We start from the raw sequence: 16286 nt of genomic DNA, 5'->3' as shown, positions 1-16286 counted from the left end.
ACCCCAGAGTCGGCCATGACTGGACCTAATGGTCAGGGGTCCCTTTACCTTTACCTTACATGTTGTTAGACTACAAGTCTAGTTATCTCTGATCATTAGTCTCATTGGCTGAGGCTGATGGGAGTTCTAGTCCCAAACATCTGACAGGTACTACATTGGGGAAGGCTGATGAGGCCCAGTACTATCTACTCCCAAGTGGCAGTGACTTTCCCAAGCTCTCAGGCAAAGAAAGACTCTTTCCCAGCCCTACTGGCTGATGCCTTTTCCCAAACTAGATAAGAAGGGCTATTCTTGGAACCTTTTAAGCCAGCGTGCACCTGCTCCATATTTTAAGCCAGCGTGCACCATACTTTGCAGATGCAAATTTGCTTGCCCCACATATAACATCAGGTGTAGGGCAGGCTGCTGTGTTTTGGGGGTGGGGACAAATTGGGATATCTGCCATGCCCAGAGGTTGGAGGTTGCCTACCACTCCCACCATTATGGTGTATAAAGCAAAACACAACCAACATTTGTGTATTCTTTATCATACACATTGTCCATCAGTATTACCAAACTCTTTGCTGTCCTTTCCCCCTCTGTTCTGTCTTGCAGAGATGCTGGCAGGTTATTAAGGGACAGAGCCGGAAGCAAAAGTAATTGAAACTGCTAGAGCCTGAAATAAAATAAAGGAACGCCCGCCCCAATCTTTCCCCCCTCTTCTAATTTTAGCTTAAGGAGCTTCACTGGGTCACATCGATCAGTTCCCTGGGTCATGAGAAGTTTATCGCTGTCCAGAGCTTGGCTGATAACTCGGGGGAAATAATTTGGCGTCTAATTAAACTGGCATTTAAAATGCGCCAAGTCTAGTAAGTGGCATATTGAATACCACTCTCCTCCCTCCCCAAGCTAAGTAGTTTTTTTTCAAAAAAAGAAAAAGGAAGCTGCTTTGACATAACCATTTGCGCTAAAGAGAGAAGCAGCAAGACTTGGGTGGGCCAGAAATGTCCTACTGTAGTGTGCTGCACTCTGACTTTCTTTTTGACAGCTTTATAGCCTGTAGAGAGATAGGGAGAGAGAGAGCTTTTGCACACATGCATTGTTGAGTTTCTTTTTGCCTTGGGTGTAGAAGAGGTGGGTTTGTGACCTGTCCCTAGAAAAGCAGAATCCTTTTTTTGGAGGAAAATGTCCCCTGTCTGGTTTGGACTTCAAATGAGACGCCACCCCCCCCCTTTTTTGAGGTCCTCATCACCACCCTCAAAACTGCTTGGGTGGGTCTGACAGCTCTTGCCCTTCTCAAGGTGGCTCCAAGTTGACTGAAAACCCCCAAACACTATACTCTACAGAGCCACTTCTCTTCCTCCCACCCTTGCAATGGCTTCGGCCTTCCAAGCATAATGGATGCCTCCCTCGCTCCTTTGTAGCTGGGCCATGGTGAGCCCCGAGGGAGGCGAAGAGGGAGAGGGAGAGAAATACAGGGCTAGCCAGCAGCAGTGCTCAGAGGAATGGCCAATGGCTTCAGCATTCTCTACACGAACGCACAGAGTATGGGAAACAAGCAAGAAGAACTTGAACTCTTACTACAGGCAGGCAAATATGACCCCAATAGGCCTAATTACTGAAACCTGGTGGGATGAGACTCACAACCGGAATGTAGAAATTGAGGGGTACAACCTGCTTATAAGAAATAGATCAAACAGGAAGGGAAGAATAGGAAAAATGTGTGCATTTGTGAAGAGATCCGTGACTTGGAGCATGGAAAGCAAGTTGAGAGATTATGGGTAAAAATTGTAGGAGAGGGAGACAGCAGTCCTTACTGTGGATGTTTGCTATAGACCTCCAAGCCAGACCATCAACCAGACTCGAATGATGCTTTCGTATAGCAGATTACTTAACGTTCAAAAAGAAGAGCTATAGTAGTATGGCAGACTTCACTCCCCCCCCCCAATCTGTTGGAACTCAAACTCTGCCAGGAATGTAGAGTCCAACAAATTATTCCACTGCCTCGCTAGCAATTTCATTACCCAGAAGGTGAAATAAGCAACAAGGGAGTCACCTTTCTTGGGCCTGGTCCTCACTAATGGGGAGAAACTGATCAACGAAGTGAAAGTATGGGGACACTTGGGAGGAAGTTTTCAGTTGGCAGTGGTGCAGCAATAAAACTGCTAGCACATTCACAAAGCTAAGCAGGATCCAGTATGGTTTCAAATTGAATGGGAGATTGCATGTTGAGGTTCCTGCATTCCAAGGAGTTGGACTAGATGTCCTTAGGGTCCTTTCCAACTCTACAATTCTGTCATTCTATGATTCTATGTCCTCATTGATTTCACTATACACCAAGGGAAAGTTGAGTGTAGTCAGACGTGCACACTGGACTTTAAGAAGTCTGATTTCTAAAAGCTTAAGGAACTACTAGGTAAAGTCCTATGGTCAGAAATACTCAAAGAGAAGGGAATCCAAGATACATGGGAGTTTCTTAAAGGTGCAATACTGAAGCCATAAAGGCAGCCAATTCCAAAAAGAAATAAAAGTGGAAGGCACCTAAAGAACCAGGTGTGGCTAAATAAGGAGCTGATGAATGAGCTGAGATTTAAGAAGGGCATGTATAAGAAATGGAAGAAAGAAGAAATCACAAAGGAAGAGTATACAGAAGTAGTCAACAGCTGCAGGGAGGTCAGGCAGGCTCAAACTCAGAATGAACTGAGGCTTGCAAGACAGATTAAAAATAACTAAGTTTCTTTGGCTATGTTCAAAGCAAGAGGAAGAGCAAGCAAGTAGTAGGTCCTCTGTGTGGGAAGATGGAGAAACGCTATTGGGTGACAGAGTGAGGGTGGAACTGCTCAATACCTACTTTGCCTCTGTCTTCACCCAAAAGGAAAGCAGTGCCCAACCTGGTGATAACAGAATAAACAATACAAGAAAGAGCTGCAGCCCAAACAAGGAAAAGAGTTGGTAAGGGAACACCCAGCTAATTTAAATGAATTCAAATCTCCAGGGCCTGATGAACTGCACCCAACAGCACTAAAGGAGTTTGTGGATGTAATCTCATAGCTTCTGTCTATAATCTTTAAGAACCTCACCTGTTCTCCAAGAGTTCTCTAAGACTGGATGTGGGCAAATGATGTCACCATCCCCATATTCAAAACGGGGAGGAAAGAAGTCCCAGGTAACTATTAACAAGTCAGCTTTTTTTCTGGGAGTACTCAAGGGAATGCAGTACCGAAACTTTTTGCTTCTTCAAATGTTAAAAGTGTAACACTTAGTGTAACAACTTCACGGTGAGTACCAGCACTTTTTTTTCTTTTCTTTTTTTAAGCAGTGGATACCAGGAAAGGTGCAGGAACAGATCTTTATAAACAACTTGGATGAAGGTATTGAGGGATGCTCCTCAGATTTTCAGATGACATCAAACTGGGACGGGTGGCTAATGCTGCAGAATACCTTAACTAGACCCAAATCAGAATTCAGTATTACCTTAACTGGTCCCAAACTAACAGAATGAATAATAATAATAATAATAATAATAATAATAATAATAATAATAATAATAATAATAAATTTATTATTTGTACCCCGCCCATCTGGCTGGGTATCCCCAGCCACTCTGGGCAGCTTCCATAGAAACCAAAAATACAGTAAAATGTCACAGATTAAAAACTTCCCTGAACAGGGCTGCCTTAAGATGTCTTCTGAATGTCAGGTAGTTATTTATCGCTTTGACATCTGAAGGGAGGGCGTTCCACAGGGCCACTACCGAGAAGGCACTCTGCCTGGTTCCCTGTAGCTTTGCTTCTCACAATGAGGGAACCGCCAGAAGGGACAAATGTAAGGTTCTCCTCTTAAGCAGGAAGAACCAACTGCACAAATATAAGATGGGGAGGGGCATCTGGCTTGCCAGTAGTACATCTACGGTCTTAGTAGACTGCAGGCTTAACATGAATCAACAATGTGATGTACATGCAAAAAAAGGGCTGATGTTATTCTAGATATTCTAGACTACAGTGGTACCTCAGGTTACATACACTTCAGGTTACATACGCTTCATGTTACAGACTCCGCTAACCCAGAAATGGTACCTCAGGTTAAGAACTTTGCTTCAGGATGAAAACAGAAATCGTGTTCTGGCAGCGTGGCAGCAGCAGGAGGCCCCATTAGCTAAAGTGGTGCTTCAGGTTAAGAACAGTTTCAGGTTAAGAACGGACCTCTGGAACGAATTAAGTACTTAACCCGAGGTACCACTGTACATCATTCTGCCTTGGTCAGACCACACCTGGAATACAGTTGTACCTTGGTTCTTGAACAGAATGCGTTCCAGGAGTCCGTTTGACTCCCGGAACCGTTCGAAAACCAAGGTGTGGCTTCCAATTGGCTACAGGAGTGTCCTGCAGCCAAGTGGAAGCCGTGGAAGCCATGCTGGACGTTTGGCTTCTGAAAATTGTTCAAAAACCGGAACACTCACTTCCAGGTTTCGATCGTTCGGGAGCTGATTTGTTCGGGAGCCAAGGCTTTTGAGATCTATACCTCACCCATGTATTGGATTATGGCAGTATGCTCTGTGTGGGGCTTCCCTTGCACTTGATCTGCAAACTGCAGTTAATGGAAAATGCTGCGGCATAATTACCAACAGGAATGATAACTTGTCAGCATGTAACACCTACTCAGAGACCTGCACTGGTTGTCGATTTGCTACAGAATCAGATTTGAGATCACCTTACCCTGTATATGTCAATTTGATCATCACAATCTGCGGAACTGGCACTATTACGGGTACAAATAATGCCCGTTTTGCATCTGTAATAAATGGATCTTTTAGTATGGCACTAAAAGGTTTAGAAATCCTTGCCTATTTGCATCAGACAGGCACTTTCACTATTACTGTTTTTGGCACCCTCTGAAAACATTTTTGTCTAGGGAAACCTATCTGGATATATAGAATGTTGATGTGCTTTAACCTTGAATGTTTAAATAGCTGGTTTTAATTGTTCTTAAAATAATTTAATTTTTTATTCTCCTTGTTAACTGATTTGCATTTTTTTTTTGTCAAGCAGTATGTAAATTTCATGTAATAAATAATTTGATGGAAATGTACTGGCATGATGAGCAGTACATTTTCCAAGAGCTCAGTTGGTATATATTCACACCCATCACAGAGCCTGCCCAGCCTTCATCCCGCAGATTCCTCATCTGCAGCTTCATGATTTGCTTTTCTCCTGGCTACTTTTTGATGCTTTTTTTTTTTTTTTGAAATGTGATGTTTTATGCACACCCCACTTCCCTTTAAATGGCTACCACCTCCTTTGCCAGCGCTTGTTCTGAACTAAATTTGGTGGCTTGACGTGTTTTTCCTTGTAATGCTGCTCGGTAGTTTTCCAATTTGTTAAGCTCATTGTGAATCATGATTCTATCTTCACTGCATTGTTTTCTGTTCTGGACATGGGGTGGCTAAGTGAACACCAGCAATTTTTACTTCTGTGTTTGCTAAAGTTATCCAGCATCCCTAGTGCTAGCCCCCTCCTCCAGCCTCCGCTCTCTACAGCAGGCTTCACCCAACCTGGTGGCTTCTATGAACCTTAACCAGCATGGTCATACTGGATGAGGTTGATGGGAGCTGAGATCCAAAACACCCAGAAGGCACCAGGTTGGAGGTTTCCCTACAAATGCTCTCTTCAGTTTGCATGGGGAACGCATTTGGCTCTCTGACCTCTCTTTCCTGCCACAAGCCTTCTATAGTGTCCTTGTTTTTGCTTAAGTTTGGAGGACTAATCTTCCTGAAACTTGCTAGATTTGAAGATGTCTGTCTCCACTTTCTTGCCCTTCCTTATCAGGAAAATGAAGAGTTTTCATACCAAGTGTATTGTCCCTTGTATTTCTGATATTTTTTATGATCTGTGATATTGTGTGTGTTGACGCTGGTCTGTGACCGTATTAATAAATTCATTCATTCATTCATTCATTCATTCATTCATTCATTCATTCATACCAAGTGGGTTGCAAGAGTACTTCGACACAGAACCCATAGGCTGCACACTGCCTTGTTGTGTGGGGATGGCGGAGCAAGGCCAAAATTTGACGCCCTGCCCTGCCCTCGCACTGCCTTTCCAAAGCTGGCTTAGTGAGGCTCCAACCTTTGGCAATGAGCCACAAGGCTCTGGCTAACTAGGCTTTGTGAAAAACGTAGGCGAAATCTAGGAACCTGTCAGAGCACTCACACCTCCTTCCCAAACCCCAGCTTACCCAATGTAAGGGCTGGGGGGTATCAGATGATTCTGAGGGCCACCCAAAAAGCACCCTGGACTACCCTGATCCAGAGCAAGCTTGCCTGAAGTGTTGTTAGATAGAACGATAGTAATGAAACTCTCTGTGGGGGGGGGGGGGGTTGAACTGATTGCAGAATTCAATTTTATACAAAATTTGTGCTAAGCATGTTTTTTAAGAGACACACATATATACAACCCTGGGTGTGTCACTTAAAACGCCTTGAGAAACAACCTCTCTGCAGAATAGTTCCACTGTTCCTTTTGGGGTTTCATCCTCTTCCGTTCCCCCTCCCCTGCCTTTTCTTTCCAGTTGCCCCATTTTCGTTCTGCGTCTGGATATTTTTAGCCTGCTTTGTATATCTGTTTCTCTGTCCTTCTCTCTCTCTCTCTCTCTCTCTCTCTCTCTCTCTCTCTCTCTCCTCCCTCTCTCCCTCCCTTCCCAGTTTGCTTTTCTGTCAGAGGCAGGGAAACTGGCATTTTCTCAGTTTTCTCATTCTCCCCCCCCCCTCTGTTGGGTCTGCCTTGCCATTTCTCCATCTGTTTCTGCTTCCATTGGCTTGTTCACACCATCTTGTTTACTTGCTTATTTAAGTAAATTCAGTCTTGGTGTTTTCCACCTAGTCTTTTACTCTCTTTTTTTGTACAAATCATGTAAAGGTTCTAGGGATAGAACTACAGCAACATGTTCTGCTCTTTTTAATGCGAATACAGTGGTATTAACATTTTCCAGCGATAATTTCAAGGAAGGAAGGAACTTCTCTCCTCTCCTCTCCCTCCTTCCCACCTCCACCCCCACTCCACCTAATGGGCTGATTTTCAGTCTCAAAAGTGAGGACTGTGTTTCTGGTGATGACTAAGCAGGTGAGCATCAGAAGAGCCCCGCTGGATCAATCCAGTGGCCCATCTAGGCCAGCATCCTGTTCTCACAGTGGGAAGCCAGATGCCCCAACAGGAAGCCTGAAAGCAGGACCTGACTGCAATAACACTCCTCCCTCCTTTCATTTCCAAGCACTGATAAACAGAAACATACTGCCTCCAGCAGCGTTCTAGTCCTCATTGTTAAGAATGTAGGAAGCTGCAACAGAGTTGGGCTGTTGGTTCATCTAGCTCAGTGTTACCTACTCTGACTGGCAGCAGCTCTTGGGTTTCAGGCAGGAGATCTCTCCCAGCCCAGCAAAGATGTGCTATTGGGGATTGAACCTGGTCCCTTTTGGATGCAAATCAGATGTTCTACCACTGTGATGTGACCGGATGACTTTTAGGCAATTTGCCCTGCTGCTTTGAATAATATAGCAGCTGCTGACTTAAACATAGAAGATGTGATGTTGTATTCTGATGTTATCTCAAGTGAGAAGATGAGTGGCAGGTGTATAGCCTGTCATATGTTTGAGGACTGTGGAGAAATATTGTTCCGATTACACAAGAGAAATTAAACCTGCCTCCCGATTAACACTTCTGCACTTACCTGGAAAAATGTCCAACTCCACACACTTTGGAAGGGGGGAGAGGCAAAACATGGTGTATAAATAAACCATAACACTTTTCCTGCCCCTATTCTTGTTTATTTGCTATGCAAATGCCTGCCTAACTCCTGCCACCACAAGAGTCATACCTTGCCTCTAGCACAACCCTATGTAGAGACACACTGAGATTCAGTGATTAGTGTGTCAGACTAGAACAGGGGTCAGGAAACTTTTTCAGCAGGGGCCAGTCCTCTGTCCCTCAGAGATTGTGGGGGGCTGGACTATATTTTTTTTTGGGGGGGTGAACGAATTCCTAGGCCCTAGGCCATTCGCAGCCTTTTAGCCTAACCTACTTCACAGGGTTGTTGTGTGGCTTAAATGAGGAGGATGATAATCATGTACATTGCTTTCAGCTCCCTGAAGGAAAAGGTGGGTGATAGATATATAGTAACAGTGACTACAGTTTGGGAAAGTGACATGGGAAACCTGTTTTCAAACCTGTTTTGTCTGTGATCCTCACTATGTGTGGCCAAGGCACTGTTTCCACATAACCTCCTCACAGGGTTAAAAAGCCTTCTCTTTTCTTTTTGCTTTGCTCTTTAAAAAAATAGTACCTGCCACCATTTCTTGCTCTCAACTATCACTGAGGCCCAAAAAGACTTCCCTGTGTTTTTCACAGGTCACACCTATATTCCTTTGCTTATGCATGCACATCCCATTCAAAATAAATGTTGCCCCATATTAAAATAATCAGCATTAACAGTGTCTCCCAGTTGCTCTTGCCAAGCCTCCCATCAGTCCCCTTGGTCTCTATTCCCACCTCCTCAGAAACATGGAGTTATTTCTCATCTAAATCAGCACTTGGTAGACTGCATGGCCTGAAGAAGCCCATCACCACACCTTAGAATATATTCAGTGTGACAGGGTAGGGGTTTTTTGTGGGGGTGGTCGAGCAGCGCCATGTTTGTCAGTAAAGTGGGTGTGGAACTCCAGATAGTAGTGTGAATTTGAATATTTTTCAAGAGGTAAAATAATAAGGGTGGGAGATGAGTTGGAAAATATAAATGATTTGGTTTGGGGTTTTTTTAATGAACAAATCATTCTTCTGTTCATAACCTCTGTGTGTGTGTGTGTGTGTGTGTGTGTGTGTGTGTTAAGCACAGCTTTTGGCACGAAGAAATCAGCAATCACTTTTACGCTGAAACCAGAGCTTTTCAACACCTCATTAGCAAACCTCATTATTTCAAGCAGTAATTATTTGGGGGCTCCTGGAGCATAATTAAGCAAAAACCTGCAAGGGATGACTGGCCGGCACCCTTTCACGTCTGAAGCAAATCTTTGCAGCGGTTGCATTCGTGTAACCAGCACCCTTGATTCTTTAATTCGCCTGCTTTCCATTTTACCTGTTGGTGACTTTTCCTGCTGGTTATTGGCACATGTTAAAAAGTATGGCTGGATCCAGACAGGGGTAAGGCTGGCAGAGGAGGTCTGCTGATAGGGAAAAACCTGTCAATCAAAGGCAGGGGTGGGGAACCTGTATGTAGCCTTCCATGCACAGTCAGACTGCAACTCTCATCATTCTGGACCAGGGGTCAGCAACCTTTTTTGCCATGGACCGGTCCACCGTCCCTCAGACCATATGGTGGGCCGGACTATATATGGGGGTAGGGGGAAATGAACGAATTCCTATGCCCCACAAATAACCCAGAGATGCATTTTAAATAAAAGCACACATTCTACTCATGTAAAAACACCAGGCAGGCCCCACAAAGAACCCAGAGATGCATTTTAAATAAAAGGAGACATTCTACTCATGTAAAAACACGCTGATACCCGGACCCTCCGTGGGCCGGATTGAGAAGGCAATTGGGCCGCATCCGGCCCACCAGCCTTAGCCTGCCTACCCCTGTAATCTGGACCATTGGCTTTGGTGGCTTGGGCTGCTGTGAGTTTGAGTTCAACAACATCTGCAGGGCTGCAAGTTTAAACGCCCTAATTGAAGGTATCTTGTGGTCTTGACTTTACTGTTCTTAATTTCCCCTTTTAGTATTCACTAGCACTGTGTGACATTCTGCAGGATGGGGCTATTGTAAAGAACAGTGATGCCAGCAATTGATTGCACAACTGAGAGGCGGAAGGTGATGTGTGCATGTTCTTGGGTGCCTTTTAATCTTTTTTTTTTGCCTCAGCTATCAAGTGTTTGGGAAGCCACTTGCAGTGGGGCAATTTGGTGTTTAGAAGCTGCATCAAGCAAATTCGATTTTTCATCTCTCCACCCCATTCTCCCCCTTGCTCATGTAACTTACCAGTTGTTGGATGGTGAAATGGAAATGCCCTCCATTCAAGGGTTTTGAGAAGAAGGAGAGGAGTAATAAATGCAGTCATGGAAAATTAACTGGATATGGCATTGATGGAGCTTGCGGGGGGGGGGGAGACTTTGGGAAAACTTCAGTCCTGGCCTCTCTTCATTTCTAGCAAAATACTCTGCATACAGTTTGGGATGAAATCAGAGAATAATACTATTAAATTCACAGTACTCTCTCTGAAAAAAGACTGCGGAAAACAAAAATGGGAGGTCCTAGAGGAGGAGATTGGGATTCTATCATAAATACAACAGGAAGCAACAGGAAACAAAACTTGAACATAAGGAAATGGGTTGAATTAAAGTATATAGAATGAGAAAATACGGAATACTGTTCCAATATGTACTCACATATTGGTGGGATCACATAGTGGAGGGATTTTAACATGGACATGTAAACAGCAGACAAAAAATCAGAAGCCCTTTTCATCTATCTCTAATATTTCTTTTTCTTTTGTCTTTTTTTCTCCCTCTTTTTTTTCTTTTTTTCTTCTGTTTCCTTTTTCCTTTTGGAGCCCTATGTTTGGGGCCTTTGTTATGTTTTGGGGATTGTGTACTCATGAGGGTAGTAGATGGTTGATGGGGGGCCCCGGGGGGGAGACAGGGTAATGTTGGTCTCCCAGCGTGAGAGGCTGGGAGAAGAAAAGAAGGATCCCAGGTGAGATCTGAGAGGGACTGCTACCCTCTGTAGGTGGTGGGGGCTGAGAATTGCCTCTAGGAGAGGACTCCATATTCTACCTGTTCTTTTTCTAGTTTTTGTAGCTATTATCTTATTGTACCGTGGAATACTTTTATATGTGGTGGTGGGGGTTACACCCACACATCTACACTTACTTATAAGTTGCTGGAAACTGCAGGAAGGGAGAGTACTGTTGTGCTCAGGTCCTGCTTGTAGGTTTCCTACAGGCATCAGGTTGACCACTGCAAGAACAGATGGGTCATTGGCCTGATCTAACAGGGCTGTTCTTAAATTCCAGCTGTGGGGTAAACCTACAGCTCTACCAGCGGACAAAGCTAGAGAGACTTAACTGCACTGGCACAGGGATCTTTTTTTTTTTTAAAAAAAAAAAACAACCCACAACTTTAATAGGCCCCCTTGATGTATGCAGTTCAGTAATGAATGGAGCAAATAAACAGCAAATGACAATTACTTGCTGAGACTCTCCTTGTGGATTTTAGTAGGCTTCCGTGGGGAGGGTGATGTGTGTTTGCATGTGTGTGTGTGTTTCCCCTTTTCATTCTTATGACACTGTATGTGCCAGACTCCCAGCTGCAGCATTTTCATTCTGACCTTCTTGCCACCCATGGCTAATCTAGATTTTTGCCTGTGTTCCTTTTCTAGGACTGAGTTTGCCCTGAAAGAAGCCATGTCGACAGGCGGCATGGAGGATGACATCCCTCAGGGAGAGAGGAAAACTGTCACGGACTTCTGTTATCTGCTGGATAAATCCAAACAGCTCTTCAATGGCTTAAGGTCAGTCAGTTTCAGGTGTTTTGTATAGGTAGAGCTTGAGCTGGGGGAGAAACCAACAACTCAAAAATTCTGGAATCTGGCAATCTAGATTCCTTACCGGGAAAAGTTTAAATCTACAAACTGTATTAATTATGCAGATTTTGCATTCCTCGTGTTTTGCACAATTCTAGTTTTGCTAATAACACAGAGCTCTGCAGTATGCTGAATCTCCACTCCAACTCCAGAAACCTTCCTGGATCCACCCCTCTGGCTTCTGAAGCTTTATCTAGAAGTTCTCAAGTGCTTGACAGCTACCACAAGGATATAATACAGTATGTGATTCAAAATAAGAGATCACCCGAACACCTTCAGTTTCCTGAAGTGTGTACAGCTTACAGGATTCTTGGTGTGGAGCATTGGGTTGCCTGCATGCAGAATATATTGTTTTTCCTTGGGAAAAGAGTACATAGCTAACTAACATAAATGAGCAGAAGGATTTGGGGAGATGAAACAGGAGACTGGGCAGTGACTGTGTCCATTGCAGGAACAAGAGCAGGGATTACCAAGTGAGGCCAGATGGGTTTATGTGCGAAGAAACTCAACTTTAAAATGTGGAAGAAAACAATTGGCAGGCTTTTTCTTTTCTTCTTTCTTTAAAGAGCTAGAAGTTATTTCTTTGAAACATCATTTTAGTCAGAGGCTGTGTGTTTGTGGCTTTAGAAACAGCGACCGCCCAAACTCGAGGATTCTGCCAGAGCTGTCAGATTGTCCTTTAGATATCGTGTCTGCTATACAATTGCAAAATCTTGGTGCCTCTGTGTTCTGCCTCCTTAGGGGGACACTTCTATTTTATTCACATTTTTATCCTTCCCTTAAGGATCTCAGAGTGGTAATCCTGATTGTTTCTTCCAACCCCATTTTATCCACCCAACCGACTTTCTTTCCCTCTCAGCCTAACCTGTTTCAGAGACAGGCATAGAGAATGGCCTAGTTGGCATGTAGGAAGGCATTGTTTTCCATTCTGCCCTGTAGTCATTGCATGATGCACTGTTTCTGTTCTGCTGCAGTTCATTTTCTATCAAAAATAGTTATTTGTCTCGCTGTCTGCTGTGGCAAAATTATGTAACTTGCTTAAATAGTTATGTAAATTATATTGTCATTATGTTATTCCACCCCATTCATTTTAATGCAAAGGAAACACAACGCAAATGGTGGTGGAGGTGGGAATGCAGTCAGTTACGTATCATTTGCAGACTGAAAGCAGCAACAACAGCAAATGCCAATCATATTTGCTGGATTTATATCAATTCCTGAAATGGGATGAATAAGTGAACATTAACAATTTCTGCCGCTGCTTCTGTTTTCATTGGAATTCTCTGATCTCTATTACCCAGTGAGCTTTAGCCAATGATCTGAATCCAGGTCTTCCTACTGTGAGTCTCCCAAAACATTTGGAGGGCCACAAGTTTCCCACCCTTGTGTTGTTTTGAGGAAGGACCACAGCTCAGTCTTGCATGCAGAAGGTCTCATCTCTAGAAGGTCTTGCATGCAGAAGGTCTCATCTCATCTGTCTTGCATGCAGAAGGTCCCAGGTTCAGTCCCTGGCATCTCTAGAAAGAACAAGGACTAGGACAGACCCCCATCCAAAATCCTGGATTGCCTATGGTCCTATGTGTTAAAGACTGATCCTTGGTTATAATTAGATGCAAGTGGAATTTGTAAAGTGCTGAACATACCTCAAACTTTGGTGCATGTGGTATGCTCAAAATGGGCACACACAGCAAGAATTTGTCTCCCATAAACTGCCTCTGCAGCCTTGACCAGTTGCTTGCTCCAGTATGATGATCCTGTACCTTCCTGCTTTAGAGCTAATATTCACAAAGAGCTGTGCAAGTAAGGAGAGGGGCAGTGCTTCAAAGCCCACTACCTGTTGCTATAACTTCAATGGTAAGCTGAAAAAAACCAAATTAATGAAAAGCAAGATAGTGATCGGCCCTGATGCTGCTTCATTGGCAGGCATCTAAGAGGTGTGCATCCAATAATCCTCTCATTTAAACTCTTTTATGTCATACTGAATCTGATTTAACCCTTCCCTCTTTTAGCCAAGGTGACTCTGGCAATTGTTTTATTTTTTTGTGGCTCAAATGTTAAATTCCTCCCTTTGTGCCAGAGGCATCCCTTATGTGAAGCAGCCTCCTTTAGGCAGTGGTTGTTGTTTCTGACCGTGTCAAGGTCCGCCGAGTGGAAGGTAGAAAGAAGAGTTTGTTCTGGGAGAAAGGAGCCAAGGCTCTTTAGCAAGCCCCCTTGGAAGCTGCTTGAGAGCTTGGTATAGTGAAATGGTGGAGGTAGTGAACTGCATCTTTTCACAGTTAAGCTTATACCCTACTTTTCCATATGCAGTTCCCTTCTGTCTGAAGTGGTATGACCCAAAACTACCTTCTCATCCTGCATAACCTGAATGAATACATGGCAGCAGAATGAGGTGGTGGAATCTTGAGCTGTTAAGTATTTATGTAAACATCAGTGATGACTGATGCCCATTGGGACTGATAGAGTGAAAGACTGGGAGCTCAACAGTAGATGGAGCCAGAGCCAATAATAGATGGAGCTAGGGCCAACCAATTGTAGTTCTGCTCTCAGCCTCCTGCCTGCTGAGTTCCACAAGGGCATCCCAGAGGCCAAGGAGGATGAATAGGGCAGGGAGGTTCTCCTCTTTGACTGGTTGTGAGCCAGAAGGTAGGTAGGTGGGGGCTAGCTGAGGGTGGACTGAGGTTAGTGGGGCAGTGCCCCCTATTAGCCCAAATGAATGAGGCTCCACTGGTAAGCATGTATTTAAGACTTTATACCACTTTTCAGAGAAGACTGACTCTCAGTATGGTTTATAATCACACTCACAGAAATGAAATATTGAAAACACATAAAATAACCAGTCACATCCTGAAATATATATAAGGCAAAATAGCCCATTTCAAACTGCAATCAAACTAACCCCCAAAGGCCACAGCAAAGAAAAACATCTTTAAGACCCATTTGAAAGAGACTAGAGATGGGCTTTGCCTTGATACCACTTGGAACCGAGTTCCGTAACTGGGTCTCAGCTCCTGATGCCAGACTTCAGAAGCAGGTTCATGTTATTGAATGGTCCACTACATGATTTTCTTTGTAAATACATGTTATTGAAGTCCCACATCAGAGACAAAGGTTCTTGCCTTGCCTGCTTCAAGCTACTTCTCTACTTGAAGGAGTGAGGTTTTTTTGTCTTGTTTTGCTTTGCTTTGCTTTGTTGTAATGTGATCTCTCTTCCTCCCCTCACAGTGGTACAGTCCATGCTGTGGCCTCATTGCCACTTCATTCAGCTGTGCACACAAAACTGCTTCTTGTAGAAGAGCTCTTGAGTGCAGGCATTTATAGTCTTTGCTGCATGTGTGTGTGTGTCCTCTAATCATGCATGCACACTGTCTGGTAAAGCAACCTGCCTGCGAGTGAGAGGTGGAAAGGGGAGGGTGTGCTGCTGCAGAATTCCGGCTGTATCTTTTGGCTCAGAAAAACACGAGCCAATACATTTCTCCAGAAATGAAAACTGGAGCAAATGGTACTGTGTTTGACTGGCTCTACAGAGAGCCTGGGCTTAGTGCCTGCAGGCCTGTGGGGATCACTTGGTGTTTGCTGCTCTTGGCTCAGGTTCACTCGCTGGTGCCTGTGGGTAAGCAGCAGTTACCTGAGTTACCGTCTCCCAGGATAATAGGGAGTGTAAGAGCAGGAAGGGGAGGTACAGAGCACCAACCGACCACAACAGCAGTATCTGTTTACAGTGGCGAGTGGCGGGGATTGGATGGTGAATGTCAGTCAATATCCTGCCTTCTCTGGACTGGCTGCTTGCTTTTAGTGTTAGACCAAAAATGTGGAGCGAAATAAATCTCGCCCGTTGCTTTTTTCTTTTTTAAACAATTTTTATTAAAATATTTTCCTTGTTTACAAAAGCACATGCGCTGTCTCTTTTTTCAGGTTGTGTTTTCTACCAGTAGCATTTGTTGTGAGACATTGGTGTTATATGCAGTATAGGGTTGGGAAGAAAAGAGGGGTGGACAGGAGAAAGGGGGTGGAGGTAAAGCTTTTGTTCTTTTACTTAGTGTATGTGTAGGGGTTTTGTGTCAGGGTCACTTGGGTAGGTTCTCTTTCTATTCTTGTTATGTTTCCTTGGTGGTGAGAGAGGTTGGGGTGGCCTAGGGTGTGGTTGATGGTCTTTGGGATTTGTTTGTGCTTGTGTGAAGGGGGGGGTGTTGTTGGATTAAGTTAGCCATATTGAATTGTATGCTGTCGGTGGGTTCATGTTGTTGGGCTGTGCATGTGATAAAGGGGAGCCATACCAATCCAGCCCATTTCTGACACTGCTTCACTCTGGTCAGTGACCGAAATAAAACAATTCAATCATTCATTCTGACACTGCTTAAAGAACTAGCTTGTAGAACTGAAAGAGATGGTCATGCAGAAACTGCTGGCAAACCCCCAGGGGTCTGGCTGACTTGAGTAATACTTTAATGCTGAATAATTAAGTTCACCCATTCAGCTTTGAAATCAAGTTATATGAGCAAGGACCCACACATTTTAGGGTGGGGTGGGGGAGCTGGGTGTCCTGGAAAGCAAAAGAAGAAAAAAAAGATGTATAGTTTCTATTGACCCAGCCCTGGTGGGAGGATCTGATATCTGATGCTGCGCTGAGCTTTGGAGGCACTCTGGTTCCCTTTGAAGCCCAGATGAGATCATGGATTAAC

General features: G+C 44.1%; 1 protein-coding gene across 7 annotated transcripts in view; it reads left to right on the top strand.

Annotated features, from left to right (window-relative positions):
* Positions 1-16286, top strand: part of SCAI (suppressor of cancer cell invasion) — a 90296-nt gene that overhangs the window by 27211 nt on the left and 46799 nt on the right. For 6 of the 7 annotated variants that reach the window (XR_014559936.1, XR_014559937.1, XM_083721179.1 and 3 more), the window contains one exon: positions 11404-11535. Coding sequence is in view for 5 of the 7 variants with exons in the window: in XM_083721179.1 (XP_083577305.1) it covers positions 11404-11535 (132 nt within the window). In the remaining 2 variants the exon portion in view is untranslated. Of the gene's footprint in view, positions 1-4493; positions 4698-11240; positions 11536-16286 lie in introns of those variants that run through there. The other variant, XM_083721181.1, reaches the window with a different exon arrangement.

This window comes from Podarcis gaigeae (assembly GCF_964106915.1).
Source record: "Podarcis gaigeae genome assembly, chromosome: Z".
Taxonomy (NCBI): domain Eukaryota; kingdom Metazoa; phylum Chordata; class Lepidosauria; order Squamata; family Lacertidae; genus Podarcis; species Podarcis gaigeae.
This window is presented reverse-complemented; position numbering and strand designations above follow the sequence as displayed.